At 40.8% G+C, this 18,600-nt stretch overlaps 1 protein-coding gene across 1 annotated transcript in view; it reads right to left on the reverse strand.

Annotated features, from left to right (window-relative positions):
- The window catches only part of LOC133629949 (ATP-binding cassette sub-family C member 12-like), a 62,921-nt gene extending 45,405 nt beyond the window's left edge, over positions 1–17,516 (reverse strand). Inside the window, exons 1-9 of the mRNA XM_062021093.1 lie at positions 17,509–17,516; positions 13,961–14,014; positions 13,737–13,864; positions 13,528–13,674; positions 13,293–13,440; positions 6,668–6,904; positions 1,206–1,379; positions 997–1,144; positions 792–940 (exon numbers count right to left, since the gene is read on the reverse strand). Coding sequence (XP_061877077.1) covers positions 792–940; positions 997–1,144; positions 1,206–1,379; positions 6,668–6,904; positions 13,293–13,440; positions 13,528–13,674; positions 13,737–13,864; positions 13,961–14,008 — 1,179 coding nt within the window. The 5' untranslated portion in view covers positions 14,009–14,014; positions 17,509–17,516. The remainder of the gene's footprint in view (positions 1–791; positions 941–996; positions 1,145–1,205; positions 1,380–6,667; positions 6,905–13,292; positions 13,441–13,527; positions 13,675–13,736; positions 13,865–13,960; positions 14,015–17,508) is intronic.
- Positions 17,517–18,600: the final 1,084 nt, after the last annotated feature.

Here is an 18,600-nt window from a genome sequence, read left to right on the forward strand (position 1 = left end):
GTGTGTTCTACTCACTTCATTGGTGTGCAGGTCTAGTCCCAGCAAGGTGTGCACCATGAAGGTGTGGTCTACTCACTTCAGTGGTGTGCAGGTTTAAGACCGCTAAGCAAGGTGTGCACCATGAAGGTGTGGTCTACTCACTTCAGTGGTGTGCAGGTTTAAGGTGTGTTCTACTCACTTCAGTGGTGTGCAGGTTTAAGGTGTGGTCTACTCACTTCAGTGGTGTGCAGGTTTAAGGTGTGGTCTACTCACTTCAGTGGTGTGCAGGTTTAAGACCGCTAAGCAAGGTGTGCACCATGAGGGTGTGGTCTACTCACTTCAGTGGTGTGCAGGTTTAAGACCGCTAAGCAAGGTGTGCACCATGAAGGTGTGGTCTACTCACTTCAGTGGTGTGCAGGTTTAAGGTGTGTTCTACTCACTTCAGTGGTGTGCAGGTTTAAGGTGTGGTCTACTCACTTCAGTGATGTGCAGGTTTAAGGTGTGGTCTACTCACTTCAGTGGTGTGCAGGTTTAAGACCGCTAAGCAAGGTGTGCACCATGAGGGTGTGGCCTACTCACTTCAGTGGTGTGCAGGTTTAAGGTGTGGTCTACTCACTTCAGTGGTGTGCAGGTCTAGTCCCAGCAAGGTGTGCACCATGAAGGTGTGGTCTACTCACTTCAGTGGTGTGCAGGTTTAAGGTGTGGTCTACTCACTTCAGTGGTGTGCAGGTCTAGTCCCACCAAGGTGTGCACCATGAAGGTGTGGTCTACTCACTTCAGTGGTGTGCAGGTTTAAGGTGTGGTCTACTCACTTCAGTGGTGTGCAGGTCTAGTCCCAGCAAGGTGTGCACCATGAAGGTGAGCACGGTGGCAATGGTGGGTATGATGCTGGTGATGCTGGTGTTGATGTTCTGGATGTAACTTGACACCCGCAGATGTTTCTTCTCCCTCTCCCTCAGCTCTAGAAGGAGCAAAGCATGATGGGTATTTGAGGAGGCAGGAAGTGAGCTGCCTCACCTGAGACCTTGTCCAGGAAGCAGTCCTCCCAGGCGTACATCTTGATCAGCTTGATGCTGCTCAGGATCTCATTCATGGTGCGCACCCGGCTGTCCGTCATCAGGATGGCCTTCACCCGGAACTTGTTGATCATCTTGGCCAGGATCACCTGTGACACAAACACTCCTCAGTCCCGGTCTCCTGAACACCTGACCTCTTCTAGTCCTCACCTGCACGGGGATGAAGACCAGGTAGGTGCCCACCCCGGTCAGAGCCGTCAGACCCAGGATGTAACATGCGTAGATGATGCACACCAGGAAGAGCACCGGGGAGGAGATGACGAAACTACCAAACAGAACCGCCTCAAACAGCCTGTGGCCGTCGTTAGTCAGCACGTTAATGATCTGTTGGATGAGGCACACCACATGTTGGATGAGGGACACCACATGTTGGATGAGGCACACCACATGTTGGATGAGGGACACCACATGTTGGATGAGGGACACCACATGTTGGATGTCATGTCATGTGGCCGTCGTTAGTCAGCACGTTAATGATCTGTTGGATGAGGGACACCACATGTTGGATGAGGCACACCACATGTTGGATGAGGGACACCACATGTTGGATGAGGGACACCACATGTTGGATGAGGCACACCACATGTTGGATGAGGGACACCACATGTTGGATGAGGCACACCACATGTTGGATGAGGGACACCACATGTTGGATGAGGGACACCACATGTTGAATGAGGGACACCACATGTTGGATGAAGGACATCACATGTTGGATGAGGGACACTACATGTTGGATGAGAGACACCACATGTTGGATGAGCAACACCACATGTTGGATGAGGTACACCACATGTTGGATGAGGGACACCACATGTTGGATGAGGGACACCACATTATGGATGAGGGACACCACATGTTGGATGAGGTACACCACATGTTGGATGAGGGACACCACATGTTGAATGAGGGACACCACATGTTGGATGAAGGACATCACATGTTGGATGAGGGACACCACATGTTGGATGAGAGACACCACATGTTGGATGAGCAACACCACATGTTGGATGAGGTACACCACATGTTGGATGAGGGACACCACATGTTGGATGAGGGACACCACATTATGGATGAGGGACACCACATGTTGGATGAGGTACACCACATGTTGGATGAGGGACACCGCATGTTGGATGAAGGACACCGCATGTTGGATGAGGGAAACCACATGTTGGATGAGGGACACCACATGTTGGATGAGCAACACCACATGTTGGATGAGGGACACCACATGTTGCATGAGGGACACCACATGTTGGATGAGGGACACCACATGTTGGATGAGGGACACCACATGTTGGATGAGGCACACCACATGTTGGATGAGGGACACCACATGTTGGATGAGGGACACCACATGTTGGATGAGGCACACCACATGTTGGATGAGGGACACCGCATGTTGGATGAGGGACACCGCATGTTGGATGAGGGACACCGCATGTTGGATGAAGGACATCACATGTTGGATGAGGGACACCACATGTTGGATGAGAGACACCACATGTTGGAGGAGCAACAACACATGTTGGATGAGGGACACCACATTATGGATGAGGGACACCACATGTTGGATGAGGTACACCACATGTTGGATGAGGGACACCACATGTTGGATGAAGGACACCACATGTTGGATGAGGGAAACCACATGTTGGATGAGGGACACCACATGTTGGATGAGGGACACCACATGTTGGATGAGGGACACCACATGTTGGATGAGGCACACCACATGTTGGATGAGGGACACCACATGTTGGATGAGGGACACCACATGTTGGATGAGGCACACCACATGTTGGATGAGGGACACCACATGTTGGATGAGGGACACCGCATGTTGGATGAAGGACATCACATGTTGGATGAGAGACACCACATGTTGGATGAGCAACACCACATGTTGGATGAGGGACACCACATTATGGATGAGGGACACCACATTATGGATGAGGGACACCACATTATGGATGAGGGACACCACATGTTGGATGAGGTACACCACATGTTGGATGAGGGACACCACATGTTGGATGAGGGACACCGCATGTTGGATGAGGGAAACCGCATGTTGGATGAGGGACACCACATGTTGGATGAGGGACACCGCATGTTGGATGAGGGACACCGCATGTTGGATGAGGGACACCGCATGTTGGATGAGAGACACCGCATGTTGGATGAGAGACACCGCATGTTGGATGAGGGACGCCACATGTTGGATGATGGACACCACATGTTGGATGAGGGACACCACATGTTGGATGAGGGACACCACATTATGGATGAGGGACACCACATGTTGGATGAGGGACATCGCATGTTGGATGAGGGACACCGCATGTTGGATGAGGGACACCACATGTTGGATGAGGGACACCGCATGTTGGATGGATGAGCGACACCACATGTTGGATGAGGAACACCACGTTGGATGAGGGACACCACATGTTGGATGAGGAACACCACATGTTGAATGAGGGACACCGCATGTTGGATGAGGGACACCTCATGTTGAATGAGGGACACCACATGTTGGATGAGGGACACCTCATGTTGGATGAGGGACACCGCATGTTGAATGAGGGACACCACATGTTGGATGAAGGACACCACATGTTGAATGAGGGACACCACATGTTGGATGAGGGACACCACATGTTGGATGAGGGACACATAATAAAACTAATAAAACAAAAAATAAAACAAAATAATAAAAATCGTGCAAATATTCAGTGTATACATTTATTTATGTATATATATATATATATATATATATATATATATATATATATATATATATATATATATATATATATATATATATATATATATATATATATATATATATATATATATATATAATAAGAGCAGAAAATTTCACTGTGTAAAAATTCTGTGTAAAAAATTTGGAGTTTAAAAATTCATTGTAAAATAATAATAATTGTGCAGAATTTCAGTGTATAAATTTCAATATAAAAAAAAATCAATACATAAAATTTCACCGTGTAAAAATTTAGTGTAAAATAATAATAATTGTGCAAAATTTCAGTGTATAAATTTCACGAAAAAAAAAAAAAAAAAAAAAAAATCAGAGCAGAAAATTTCACCGTTTAAAAATTCTGTGTAAAAAAAATTTGGAGTTTAAAAATTCCTTGTAAAATAATAATAATTGTGCAGAATTTCAGTGTATAAATTTCAATATAAAAAAAAAATCAATGCATAAAATTTCACTGTGTAAAAATTCAGTGTAAAACAATAAGGATTGTGCAAAATTTCAATGTATAGATTTCAATAAAAAAAAAAAAATCAGAGCAGAAAATTTCACCGTTTAAAAATTCTGTGTAAAAAATCTGGAGTTTAAAAATTCATTGTAAAATAATAATAATTGTGCAGAATTTCAGTGTAAAAATGTCAATAAAAAAATATTTTAAAAAATTAGTGCAGAAAATTTCACTGTGTAAAAAAATTTGGTGTTTAAAAATTCAGTGTAAAATAATAATAATTGTGCAAAATTTCAGTGTATAAATTTCAATAAAAAAATTCTAAAAAAATTAGTGCAGAAAATTTCCCCGTGTAAAAATGCTGTGTAAAAAATCTGGAGTTTAAAAATTCCTTGTAAAATAATAATAATTGTGCAGAATTTCAGTGTATAAATTTCAATATAAAAAAATAAATCAATGCATAACATTTCACCGTGTAAAAATTCAGTGTAAAATAATAATAATTGTGCAAAATTTCAGTGTATAAATTTCAACAAAAAAAAAAAAAAAAAAAATCAGAGCAGAAAATTTCACTGTTTAAAAATTCTGTGTAAAAAATTTGGAGTTTAAAAATTCCTTGTAAAATAATAATAATTGTGCAGAATTTCTGTGTAAAAATGTCAATAAAAAAAGATTTTAAAAAATTAGTGCAGAAAATTTCACTGTGTAAAAAAATTTGGTGTTTAAAAATTCAGTGTAAAATAATAATAATTGTGCAAAATTTCAGTGTATAAATTTCAATAAAAAAAATCTAAAAAAATTAGTGCAGAAAATTTCACCGTGTAAAAATTCTGTGTAAAAAATTTGGAGTTTAAAATTTCATTGTAAAATAATAATAATTGTGCAGAATTTCAGTGTATAAATTTCAATATAAAAAAAAAATCAATGCATAAAATTTCACCGTGTAAAAATTCAGTGTAAAATAATAATAATTGTGCAAAATTTCAGTGTATACATTTCAATTGAAAAACAAAAAAAAAATCAGAGCAGAAAATTTCACCGTTTAAAAATTCTGTGTAAAAAATTTGGAGTTTAAAAATTCATTGTAAAATAATAATAATTGTGCAGAATTTCAGTGTAAAAATGTCAATAAAAAAAGATTTAAAAAAATTAGTGCAGAAAATTTCACTGTGTAAAAAAATTTGGTGTTTAAAAATTCAGTGTAAAATTATAATAATTGTGCAAAATTTCAATGTATAAATTCAAAAAAAAAAAAAAAAAAAAAAATTAGTGCAGAAAATTTCACCGTGTAAAAATTCTGTGTAAAAAATTTGGAGTTTAAAATTTCATTGTAAAATAATAATAATTGTGCAGAATTTCAGTGTATACATTTCAATATAAAAAAAATAAATCAATGCAGAAAATTTCCCCGTGTAAAAATTCTGTGTAAAATTATTTGGTGTTTGAAAATTCAATGTAAAATAATAATAATCGTGCAAAAATTCAGTGTATGGATTTCAATATAAAAAAAAAAAAATCAGTGGAGAACACTTCATCGTGTAAAAATTCAGTATAAAATAATTTGGTGTTTAAAAATTCAGTGTAAAATAATAATTGTGCAAAAATTCAGTGTATACATTTCAATATATATATATATATATATATATATATATATATATATATATATATATATATATAATTTTAATGTGTAAAAATCGTGTAAAATAGTTTGGTGTTTAAAAATTCAGTGCAAAATAATAATAATTGTGCAAAAATTCAGTGTATGAATTTCAATATGTATATAAAAAAAAATCAGTGCCCAAAATTTCACAGTGTAAAAATTGTGTAAAATAATTCAGTGTTAAAATAATAATTATTGAGCAAAAATTCAATGTATAAATTTCAATATAAACAAAAAAATCAGTGCAGAAAATTTTATCGTTTAAAAATTGGGTGTAAAATAATTTGGTGTTTAAAAATTCAGTGTAAAATAATAATAATCGTGCAAAAATTCAGTGTATAAATTTCAATGTAAAAAATTAAAATTTTCTGCAACTAGATTTTAATATATAAGACCATGGCAGGTAAGAAGATGGCAGGTAAGAAGATGGCAGGTAAGAACATGGCAGGTAAGAAGATGGCAGGTAAGAACATGGAAGGTAAGAAGATGGAAGGTAATAACATGGCAGGTAAGAACATGGCAGGTAAGAACATGGCAGGTAAGAACATGGCAGGTAAGAAGATGGAAGGTAAGAACATGGCAGGTAAGAACATGGCAGGTAAGAAGCTGGCAGGTAAGAAGATGGAAGGTAAGAAGATGGCAGGTAAGAAGATGGCAGGTAATAAGATGGCAGGTAAGACGATGGAAGGTAATAAGATGGCAGGTAAGAAGATGGTCCTCACCTCTCCCGTGGAGACGGCGCCGGGCACCCGCAGCGAGCTGATCTTCTGGTAGCCCAGCGAGCTGAAGGCTCCCTTGAGGCGGACGGCGGTGCGCAGGTTGAGGGCCCAGAGCAGCGAGATGAGGAAACCCTTGAAGAACTCGGAGGTGAACAAGGCCACACACAGACACGTGCCGTGCAGGAGGCTGGACTTGGACGGGTCGTCCACGTAGTCCAGGAGCAGGTAGACCATGACGGCCTGCGGACACAACTCACACTTTCACCATGGATTTTTATTTTTTTAATCTGTCTCACACACACACACACACACACACACACACACACACACACACACACACACACACACACACACACACACACACACACACACACACACACACACACACACACACACACACACACACACACACAGTGGTGGTCAAAAGTGTACATAGACGTGTAAAGAAGATGATGTCATGTCTGTCTTGAGTTTCCAATCATTTCTACAACTCTTATTTTATTTTGTTTGTCAAATTGCTGCAGTTCAGCTAAATGTGTTACTTTTCTGACATGGACTTGTTTCTTCAGCATTGTCCACACCTTTAAGTCAGGAAGGCCATACTAAAACCTGATTTAGACATTCCTTGGGGTTAGGATTAGGGTTAAGGTTAGGATTAGGATTAGGGTTAGGCATAAAGAAAAAGAGTTGGTTAGGGTTAGGGTTAGGGTTGGGGGTAGGGTTAGGGGTTAGGGGTTAGGGTTGGGGTTGGGGTTAGGATTAGGGTTAAGGTTAGGATTAGGATTAGGGTTAGGCATAAAGAAAAAGAGTTGGTTAGGGTTAGGGTTGGGGGTAGGGTTAGGGGTTAGGGGTTAGGGTTGGGGTTGGGGTTAGGATTAGAGTTAGGGTTAGGATTAGGATTAGGCATAAAGAAAAAGAGTTGGTTAGGGTTAGGGCTAGGGTTGGGGGTGGGGTTAGGGTTAGGGTTGGGGTTAGAGTTAGGGTTAGGATTAGGGTTAGGCATAAAGAAAAAGACTTGGTTAGGGTTAGGGTCAGGGTTAGGGTTAGGGTTATGGGTTGGGGCTAGGGTTGGGGGTGGGGTTAGGGTTAGGGTTGGGGTTAGAGTTAGGATTAGAGTTAGGGTTAGGATTAGGCATAAAGAAAAAGAGTTGGTTAGGGTTAGGGTTAGGGTTATGGGTTGGGGTTAGGGTTGGGGTTAGGATTAGGGTTAAGGTTAGGATTAGGGTTAGGGTTAGGGTTAGGGCTGGGGGTGGGGTTAGGGTTGTGGTTGGGGTTGGGGTTAGGGTTAGGGGTCAGGGTTAGGCATAAAGAAAAAGAGTTGGTTAGGGTTAGGGCTAGGGTTGGGGGTAGGGTTAGGGGTTAGGGTTGGGGTTGGGGTTAGGATTAGAGTTAGGGTTAGGATTAGGATTAGGCATAAAGAAAAAGAGTTGGTTAGGGTTAGGGCTAGGGTTGGGGGTAGGGTTAGGGGTTAGGGGTTAGGGTTGGGGTTAGGATTAGAGTTAGGGTTAGGATTAGGATTAGGCATAAAGAAAAAGAGTTGGTTAGGGTTAGGGCTAGGGTTGGGGGTGGTGTTAGGGTTGGGGTTAGGATTAGAGTTAGGGTTAGGATTAGGGTTAGGCATAAAGAAAAAGAGTTGGTTAGGTGTTGGGGGGTTAGGGTTAGGGTTAGGGTTAGGGTTATGGGTTAGGGTTGGGGTTAGGGTTGGGGTTAGGGTTAGGGTTAGGATTAGGATTAGGCATAAAGAAAAAGAGTTGGTTAGGGTTAGGGCTAGGGTTGGGGGTAGGGTTAGGGGTTAGGGTTGGGGTTGGGGTTAGGATTAGAGTTAGGGTTAGGATTAGGATTAGGCATAAATAAAAAGAGTTGGTTAGGGTTAGGGCTAGGGTTGGGGGTGGGGTTAGGGTTGGGGTTAGGATTAGAGTTAGGGTTAGGATTAGGGTTAGGCATAAAGAAAAAGAGTTGGTTAGGTGTTGGGGGTTAGGGTTAGGGTTATGGTTGGGGTTGGGGTTAGGGTTAGGGTTGGGGTTAGGGTTGGGTTTATGGTAAGGATTTAGGGTTAGGGTTAGGCATAAAGAAAACGAGTTGGTTAGGGTTACGGTTAGGGCTGGGGGTGGGGTTAGGGTTAGGGTTGGGGTTGGGGTTGGGGTTAGGGTTAAGATTAGGGTTAGGGGTCAGGGTTAGGCATAAAGAAAAAGAGTTGGTTAGGGTTAGGGCTAGGGTTGGAGGTAGGGTTAGGGGTTAGGGTTGGGGTTGGGGTTAGGATTAGAGTTAGGGTTAGGATTAGGCATAAAGAAAAAGAGTTGGTTAGGGTTAGGGCTAGGGTTGGGGTTAGGGTTAGGATTAGGCATAAAGAAAAAGAGTTGGTTAGGGTTAGGGCTAGGGTTGGGGTTAGGGTTAGGGTTGGGGTTAGGGTTAGGATTAGAGTTAGGGTTAGGATTAGGGTTAGGCATAAAGAAAAAGAGTTGGTTAGGTGTTGGGGGGTTAGGGTTAGGGTTATGGGTTAGGGTTGGGGTTGGAGTTAGGGTTAGGGTTGGGGTCAGGGTTAGGGTTAGGGTTGGGGTTAGGATTAAGGTTAGGATTAGGGTTAGGCATAAAGAAAACGAGTTGGTTAGGGTTACGGTTAGGGCTGGGGGTGGGGTTAGGGTTGGGGTTGGGGTTGGGGTTGGGGTTAGGGTTAGGATTAGGGTTAGGGGTCAGGGTTAGGCATAAAGAAAAAGAGTTGGTTAGGGTTAGGGTTAGGGTTGGGGGTAGGGTTAGGGGTTGGGGTTGGGGTTAGGATTAGAGTTAGGGTTAGGATTAGGATTAGGCATAAAGAAAAAGAGTTGGTTAGGGTTAGGGCTAGGGTTGGGGGTAGGGTTAGGGGTTAGGGTTAGGATTAGAGTTAGGGTTAGGATTAGGCATAAAGAAAAAGAGTTGGTTAGGGTTAGGGCTAGGGTTGGGGTTAGGGTTAGGGTTGGGGTTAGGGTTAGGATTAGGGTTAGGCATAAAGAAAAAGAGTTGGTTAGGTGTTGGGGGGTTAGGGTTAGGGTTATGGGTTAGGGTTGGGGTTGGAGTTAGGGTTAGGGTTGGGGTCAGGGTTAGGGTTAGGGTTGGGGTTAGGATTAAGGTTAGGATTAGGGTTAGGCATAAAGAAAACGAGTTGGTTAGGGTTACGGTTAGGGCTGGGGGTGGGGTTAGGGTTGGGGTTGGGGTTGGGGTTAGGATTAGGGTTAGGGGTCAGGGTTAGGCATAAAGAAAAAGAGTTGGTTAGGGTTAGGGTTAGGGTTGGGGGTAGGGTTAGGGGTTGGGGTTGGGGTTAGGATTAGAGTTAGGGTTAGGATTAGGATTAGGCATAAAGAAAAAGAGTTGGTTAGGGTTAGGGTTGGGGGTAGGGTTAGGGGTTAGGGTTGGGGTTGGGGATAGGATTAGAGTTAGGGTTAGGATTAGGCATAAAGAAAAAGAGTTGGTTAGGGTTAGGGCTAGGGTTGGGGGTGGGGTTAGGGTTGGGGTTAGGGTTAGAGTTAGGGTTAGGATTAGGGTTAGGCATAAAGAAAAATAGTTGGTTAGGTGTTGGGGGGTTAGGGTTAGGGTTAGGGTTATGGGTTAGGGTTGGGGTTGGGGTTATGGTTGGGGTCAGGGTTAGGGTTAGGGTTGGGGTTAGGATTAGGGTTAAGGTTAGGATTAGGGTTAGGCATAAAGAAAACGAGTTGGTTAGGGTTACGGTTAGGGCTGGGGGTGGGGGTGGGGTTAGGGTTGGGGTTGGGGTTAGGGTTAGGATTAGGGTTAGGGGTCAGGGTTAGGCATAAAGAAAAAGAGTTGGTTAGGGTTAGGGCTAGGGTTGGGGGTAGGGTTAGGGGTTAGGGTTGGGGTTGGGGTTAGGATTAGTTAGGGTTAGGATTAGGATTAGGCATAAAGAAAAAGAGTTGGTTAGGGTTAGGGCTAGGGTTGGGGGTAGGGTTAGGGGTTAGGGTTAGGGTTGGGGTTAGGATTAGAGTTAGGGTTAGGATTAGGATTAGGCATAAAGAAAAAGAGTTGGTTAGGGTTAGGGTTGGGGGTGGGGTTAGGGTTAGGGTTGGGGTTAGGGTTAGGATTAGAGTTAGGGTTAGGATTAGGGTTAGGCATAAAGAAAAAGAGTTGGTTAGGTGTTGGGGGGTTAGGGTTAGGGTTATGGGTTAGGGTTGGGGTTGTGGTTAGGGTTAGGGTTGGGGTCAGGGTTAGGGTTAGGGTTAGCGTTGGGGTTAGGATTAGGGTTAAGGTTAGGATTAGGGTTAGGCATAAAGAAAACGAGTTGGTTAGGGTTACGGTTAGGGCTGGGGGTGGGGTTAGGGTTAGGGTTGGGGTTGGGGTTGGGGTTAGGGTTAGGATTAGGGTTAGGGATCAGGGTTAGGGTTAGGGTTGGGGTTGGGGTTAGGATTAGGGTTAAGGTTAGGATTAGCCATAAAGAAAACGAGTTGGTTAGGGTTAGGGTTGGGTTAGGGTTAGGGTTGGGGGTGGGGTTAGGGTTGGGGTTAGGGTTGGGGTTGGGGTTAGGATTAGGGTTAAGGTTAGGATTAGGATTAGGGTTAGGCATAAAGAAAAATAGTTTGTTAGGGTTAGGGCTAGGGTTGGGGGTAGGGTTAGGGGTTAGGGTTGGGGTTGGGGTTAGGATTAGAGTTAGGATTAGGATTAGGCATAAAGAAAAAGAGTTGGTTAGGGTTAGGGTTAGGGCTAGGGGTAGGGTTAGGGGTTAGGGTTGGGGTTGGGGTTAGGATTAGAGTTAGGGTTAGGATTAGGCATAAAGAAAAAGAGTTGGTTAGGGTTAGGGCTAGGGTTGGGGGTGGGGTTAGGGTTAGGGTTGGGATTAGGGTTAGGATTAGAGTTAGGGTTAGGATTAGAGTTAGGGTTAGGATTACGGTTAGGCATAAAGAAAAAGAGTTGGTTAGGTGTTGGGGGGTTAGGGTTAGGGTTATGGGTTAGGGTTGGGGTTGGGGTTGGGGTTAGGGTTGGGGTCAGGGTTAGGGTTAGGGTTGGGGTTGGGGTTAGGATTAGGGTTAAGGTTAGGATTAGGGTTAGGCATAAAGAAAACGAGTTGGTTAGGGTTACGGTTAGGGCTGGGGGTGGGGTTAGGGTTAGGGTTAGGGTTGGGGTTGGGGTTGGGGTTAGGGTTAGGATTAGGGTTAGGGGTCAGGGTTAGGGTTGGGGTTGGGGTTAGGATTAGGGTTAAGGTTAGGATTAGGGTTAGCCATAAAGAAAACGAGTTGGTTAGGGTTAGGGTTGGGGTTGGGTTAGGGTTAGGGTTGGGGGTGGGGTTAGGGTTGGGGTTGGGGTTAGTGTTGGGGTTGGGGTTAGGATTAAGGTTAAGGTTAGGATTAGGGTTAGGCATAAAGAAAAAGAGTTGGTTAGGGTTAGGGCTAGGGTTGGGGGTAGGGTTAGGGGTTAGGGTTGGGGTTGGGGTTAGGATTAGAGTTAGGGTTAGGATTAGGCATAAAGAAAAAGAGTTGGTTAGGGTTAGGGCTAGGGTTGGGGGTAGGGTTAGGGGTTAGGGTTGGGGTTAGGATTAGAGTTAGGGTTAGGATTAGGCATAAAGAAAAGGAGTTGGTTAGGGTTAGGGCTAGGGTTGGGGGTGGGGTTAGGGTTAGGGTTGGGGTTAGGGTTAGGATTAGAGTTAGGGTTAGGATTAGGGTTAGGCATAAAGAAAAATAGTTGGTTAGGTGTTGGGGGTTAGGGTTAGGGTTATGGGTTAGGGTTGGGGTTGGGGTTAGGGTTAGGGTTAGGGTTGGGGTCAGGGTTAGGGTTAGGGTTAGGGTTGGGGTTAGGATTAGGGTTAAGGTTAGGATTAGGATTAGGGTTAGGCATAAAGAAAACGAGTTGGTTAGGGTTACGGTTAGGGCTGGGGGTGGGGTTAGGGTTAGGGTTGGGGTTGTCATAGGGTTAAGGTTAGGATTAGGGTTAGGGTTAGCCATAAAGAAAAAGAGTTGGTTAAGGTTAGGGTAGGGGTTGGGGGTGGGGTTAGGATTAGGGTTAACGTTAGGATTAGGATTAGGGTTAGGCATAAAGAAAAATAGTTGGTTAGGGTTAAGGCTAGGGTTGGGGGTGGCGTCAGGGTTGGGGGTTAGGGTAAGGGTAACGGTTAGGGTAAGGGTAAGGGTTAGGGTTGGGATTGGGGTTAGGGGTTAGGGGTCAGGGTTAGGGTTAGGTTTGGGGTTAGGATTAGGGTTAAGGTTAGGGTTAGGGATAAAGTAAAATAGTTGGTTAGGGTTAGGGTTGGAGGTGGGGTTAGGGTTGGGGGTTAGGGTAAGGGTAATGTTTAGGGTAAGGGTTGGGGTTGGGGTTAGAGTTAGGGTTAGGGTTGGGGTTAGGATTAGGGTTAGGATTAGGATTAGGGTTAGGGTTAGGCATAAAGAAAAAGAGTTGGTTACGGTTAGGGCTAGTGTTGGGGATGGGCTTAGGGTTAGGGTTGGGGATTAGGGTAAGGGTTAGGATTAGGGGTTAGGGTTGGGGTTAGGATTAGGGTTAGGGTTAGGGGTTGGGGTTAGGGTTAGGGGTCAGGGTTAGGGTTAGGGTAAAAAAGTGTTCTGTAAAAGCACATCCATGCAACATTTTGAGCAAAGAAGCACAATGAGATGCTATGTTGAGTCCAAAGCAAAAGACAAAAGGGTAAATGGAGACTCACCGGACCCAGGAACGCGGCCACCATGGCGAGGACCCCAACAAAGACGGAGACTACCAGTCTGGTTCTTTGGAAGCGAAGAATGACCCGCACCAACGAGGCATCCTCCAGACCCGACTTGGCCACTTCCTCCTCCCAGAGTCTTTGGAGCCTGGGAAGAAGTCAAGACCACAAGATCTTTCTAGAACTGTTCACCAGATGGTTCATCCCAAGGCTCTGTCCTACGAGAGTCTCGGACCTTTCCGTGCTGTGCCCGGCCTCGTCCAAAGGAGACAGGTGGAGAGAGCTCACGTCCAGCCTCTTCCGGAACATGGCCCACATCATGGACGACATCCACCCGAAGGACGTGAAGGAGAGGAAGCCGGCGTTGTCCATGGGGTGTGGCCTGGACAGGAAGCGTGTTAGCACGGGGCTAGCGAGGTGGCTAAGGAAGGTGTCGGCACTGACTGGGATGAAGTCCAGCGGAGAGGTTTGAGAGTCTGGACGCTCTGCTGGTACTTCCCAAACAGCGACGGCTTGACTTTGTGCTCCGAACCCCGAGTTCCGCGGTGGACGCCATGGTCTGTCCCGTTGGTCTACAAAGTCCAGGGAAACATCACACGCGTTGCTCAGAAAGGCACCGAGGACGAAGGAGCCATGAGATACCACTTGGTTGTTGGTCGGGTACTCACAGTCAGACTGGAGACCTGCGGTTTTTTGTCCAAATCTTCATCCTTCATCTTGTCCTGCAGTTGTGCAGCCATTGAACAAAGTTACATTGAAGTTAAAAAAGGTATGTAATTGAAATAATTAAAAGGATCCAAAACCGAGCCTTGAGGAACACCAGTGGTAAAAGTTTAAAACCTAAACACGGCTCACAAAGTTACATTAAAGTTAAAAAAGATATGTAATTGAAATAATTAAAAGGATCCAAAACAGAGCCTTGAGGGACACCAGTGGTAAAAGCTTCTTAAGAATATATTTTTTTCTTACCTTTTTCGTTGTATCGAAGTAGTTTTCAGACTTCCTGTTTCTAACATAATTCAACTCTAACATAGTGTTCAATACATCCAACTCCAGGGAACTCATGTTTAGTAGTGGTTTATAAACAAAGTTATCATGTTTTGTAGTGGTTTATAAACAAAGTTATCATGTTTTGTAGTGGTTTATAAACAAAGTTATCATGTTTTGTAGTGGTTTATAAACAAAGTTATCATGTTTTGTAGTGGTTTATAAACAAAGTTATCTCGTTTTGTAGTGGTTTATAAACAAAGTTATCTCGTTTTGTAGTGGTTTATAAACAAAGTTATCTCGTTTTGTAGTGGTTTATAAACAAAGTTATCATGTTTTGTAGTGGTTTATAAACAAAGTTATCATGTTTTGTAGTGGTTTATAAACAAAGTTATCATGTTTTGTAGTGGTTTATAAACAAAGTTATCATGTTTTGTAGTGGTTTATAAACAAAGTTATCTCGTTTTGTAGTGGTTTATAAACAAAGTTATCTCGTTTTGTAGTGGTTTATAAACAAAGTTATCTCGTTTTGTAGTGGTTTATAAACAAAGTTATCATGTTTTGTAGTGGTTTATAAACAAAGTTATCATGTTTTGTAGTGGTTTATAAACAAAGTTATCATGTTTTGTAGTGGTTTATAAACAAAGTTATCATGTTTTGTAGTGGTTTATAAACAAAGTTATCTCGTTTTGTAGTGGTTTATAAACAAAGTTATCTCGTTTTGTAGTGGTTTATAAACAAAGTTATCTCGTTTTGTAGTGGTTTATAAACAAAGTTATCATGTTTTGTAGTGGTTTATAAACAAAGTTATCATGTTTTGTAGTGGTTTATAAACAAAGTTATCATGTTTTGTAGTGGTTTATAAACAAAGTTATCATGTTTTGTAGTGGTTTATAAACAAAGTTATCATGTTTTGTAGTGGTTTATAAACAAAGTTATCTCGTTTTGTAGTGGTTTATAAACAAAGTTATCTCGTTTTGTAGTGGTTTATAAACAAAGTTATCTCGTTTTGTAGTGGTTTATAAACAAAGTTATCATGTTTTGTAGTGGTTTATAAACAAAGTTATCATGTTTTGTAGTGGTTTATAAACAAAGTTATCATGTTTTGTAGTGGTTTATAAACAAAGTTATCATGTTTTGTAGTGGTTTATAAACAAAGTTATCATGTTTTGTAGTGGTTTATAAACAAAGTTATCTCGTTTTGTAGTGGTTTATAAACAAAGTTATCTCGTTTTGTAGTGGTTTATAAACAAAGTTATCTCGTTTTGTAGTGGTTTATAAACAAAGTTATCATGTTTTGTAGTGGTTTATAAACAAAGTTATCATGTTTAGTAGTGGTTTATAAACAAAGTTATCATGTTTTGTAGTGGTTTATAAACAAAGTTATCATGTTTAGTAGTGGTTTATAAACAAAGTTATCTCGTTTTGTAGTGGTTTATAAACAAAGTTATCTCGTTTTGTAGTGGTTTATAAACAAAGTTATCTCGTTTTGTAGTGGTTTATAAACAAAGTTATCTCGTTTTGTAGTGGTTTATAAACAAAGTTATCATGTTTTGTAGTGGTTTATAAACAAAGTTATCTTGTTTTGTAGTAGTTTATAAACAAAGTTACCTTGTTTTGTAGTGGTTTATAAACAAAGTTACCTTGTTTTGTAGTGGTTTATAAACAAAGTTATCATGTTTTGTAGTGGTTTATAAACAAAGTTACCTTGTTTTGTAGTGGTTTATAAACAAAGTTATCATGTTTTGTAGTAGTTTATAAACAAAGTTATCATGTTTTGTAGTGGTTTATAAACAAATTTATCTCGTTTTGTAGTGGTTTATAAACAAAGTTATCATGTTTTGTAGTGGTTTATAAACAAAGTTATCATGTTTTGTAGTGGTTTATAAACAAAGTTATCTCGTTTTGTAGTGGTTTATAAACAAAGTTATCATGTTTTGTAGTGGTTTATAAACAAAGTTATCATGTTTTGTAGTGGTTTATAAACAAAGTTACCTTGTTTTGTAGTGGCTTATAAACAAAGTTATCATGTTTTGTAGTGGTTTATAAACAAAGTTATCATGTTTTGTAGTAGTTTATAAACAAAGTTACCTTGTTTTGTAGTGGTTTATAAACAAAGTTACCTTGTTTTGTAGTGGTTTATAAACAAAGTTATCATGTTTAGTAGTGGTTTATAAACAAAGTTATCTCGTTTTGTAGTGGTTTATAAACAAAGTTATCATGTTTAGTAGTGGTTTATAAACAAAGTTATCTCGTTTTGTAGTGGTTTATAAACAAAGTTATCATGTTTTGTAGTGGTTTATAAACAAAGTTACCTTGTTTTGTAGTGGTTTATAAACAAAGTTATCATGTTTTGTAGTGGTTTATAAACAAAGTTATCATGTTTTGTAGTGGTTTATAAACAAAGTTATCATGTTTTGTAGTGGTTTATAAACAAAGTTACCTTGTTTTGTAGTGGTTTATAAACAAAGTTATCATGTTTTGTAGTGGTTTATAAACAAAGTTATCATGTTTTGTAGTGGTTTATAAACAAAGTTATCATGTTTTGTAGTGGTTTATAAACAAAGTTATCATGTTTTGTAGTGGTTTATAAACAAAGTTATCATGTTTAGTAGTGGTTTATAAACAAAGTTATCATGTTTTGTAGTGGTTTATAAACAAAGTTATCATGTTTTGTAGTGGTTTATAAACAAAGTTACCTTGTTTTGTAGTGGTTTATAAACAAAGTTATCATGTTTTGTAGTGGTTTATAAACAAAGTTATCATGTTTTGTAGTGGTTTATAAACAAAGTTATCATGTTTTGTAGTGGTTTATAAACAAAGTTATCATGTTTTGTAGTGGTTTATAAACAAAGTTATCATGTTTTGTAGTGGTTTATAAACAACAACTACAATAAACAAACTTCTTCTTGTAGTTTGCGAGGTTTCACCCAGAAGATTCCTTCAGTGTAGAAGTGATGTATTAACTCGTGTGCTGTGTGATATTTCATAGTACAACATCAAAGTTTCCTTGTTAGAGTTACACATTAAGTACAGGTTGTCCTCTGGCTCAGTCTCTCATTCACGTTGCGGTCAGGTGAGCGACTTTACAGCTCATAAAAAAACCTGAATCATCTCATAAAAAATGCATTCTAAGTTGCAAAAAAACACTAGCAAGTGGCGGCTAACCATGAACGTAATGGAGATGAGATCCATTCCTCTAAAAAAACATAATAAAACAATCACTTACTGTTACAATGTCTGCTGATGGGACCTTTATATCTTTCAGCACAAAACTTGTGTTCCCCGTTTAGGTGATGATCATAATAGTCACTCCTCGGGCAAACAAACGCTGCGATCCAACGAGTTTATTTTTGTGTCGATCCTTGCGATGTCTCCAGGACTAGATTGGACGTTAAAGACTGTAGAGTAGGTTAAAGACTGTAGGGTAGGTTATAGACTGTAGAGTAGGTTATAGACTGTAGAGTAGGTTGACGATTGTAGAGTAGGTTATAGACTGTAGAGTAGGTTAAAGACTGTAGAGTAGGTTATAGACTGTAGAGTAGGTTATAGACTGTAGAGTAGGTTGAACACTGTAGAATAGGTTAAAGACTGTAGAGTAGGTTGAAGACTGTAGAGTAGGTTATAGACTGTAGAGTAGGTTAAAGACTGTAGAGTAGGTTATAGACTGTAGAGTAGGTTAAAGACTGTAGAGTAGGTTATAGACTGTAGAGTAGGTTAAAGACTGTAGAGTAGGTTAAAGACTGTAGAGTAGGTTATAGACTGTAGAGTAGGTTAAAGACTGTAGAGTAGGTTATAGACTGTAGAGTAGGTTATAGATTGTAGAGTAGGTTATAGACTGTAGAGTAGGTTAAAGACTGTAGAGTAGGTTATAGATTGTAGAGTAGGTTATAGACTGTAGAGTAGGTTGAAGATTGTAGAGTAGGTTATAGACTGTAGAGTAGGTTATAGACTGTAGAGTAGGTTATAGATTGTAGAGTAGGTTGAACACTGTAGAATAGGTTAAAGACTGTAGAGTAGGTTGAAGACTGTAGAGTAGGTTATAGACTGTAGAGTAGGTTAAAGACTGTAGAGTAGGTTATAGACTGTAGAGTAGGTTAAAGACTTTAGAGTAGGTTATAGACTGTAGAGTAGGTTAAAGACTGTAGAGTAGGTTAAAGACTGTAGAGTAGGTTATAGACTGTAGAGTAGGTTAAAGACTGTAGAGTAGGTTATAGACTGTAGAGTAGGTTAAAGACTGTAGAGTAGGTTATAGACTGTAGTGTAGGTTATAGACTGTAGAGTAGGTTAAAGACTGTAGAGTAGGTTATAGATTGTAGAG

Source organism: Entelurus aequoreus, linkage group LG02 (genome assembly GCF_033978785.1).
Source record: "Entelurus aequoreus isolate RoL-2023_Sb linkage group LG02, RoL_Eaeq_v1.1, whole genome shotgun sequence".
In the NCBI taxonomy this organism is placed as follows: Eukaryota; Metazoa; Chordata; class Actinopteri; order Syngnathiformes; family Syngnathidae; genus Entelurus; species Entelurus aequoreus.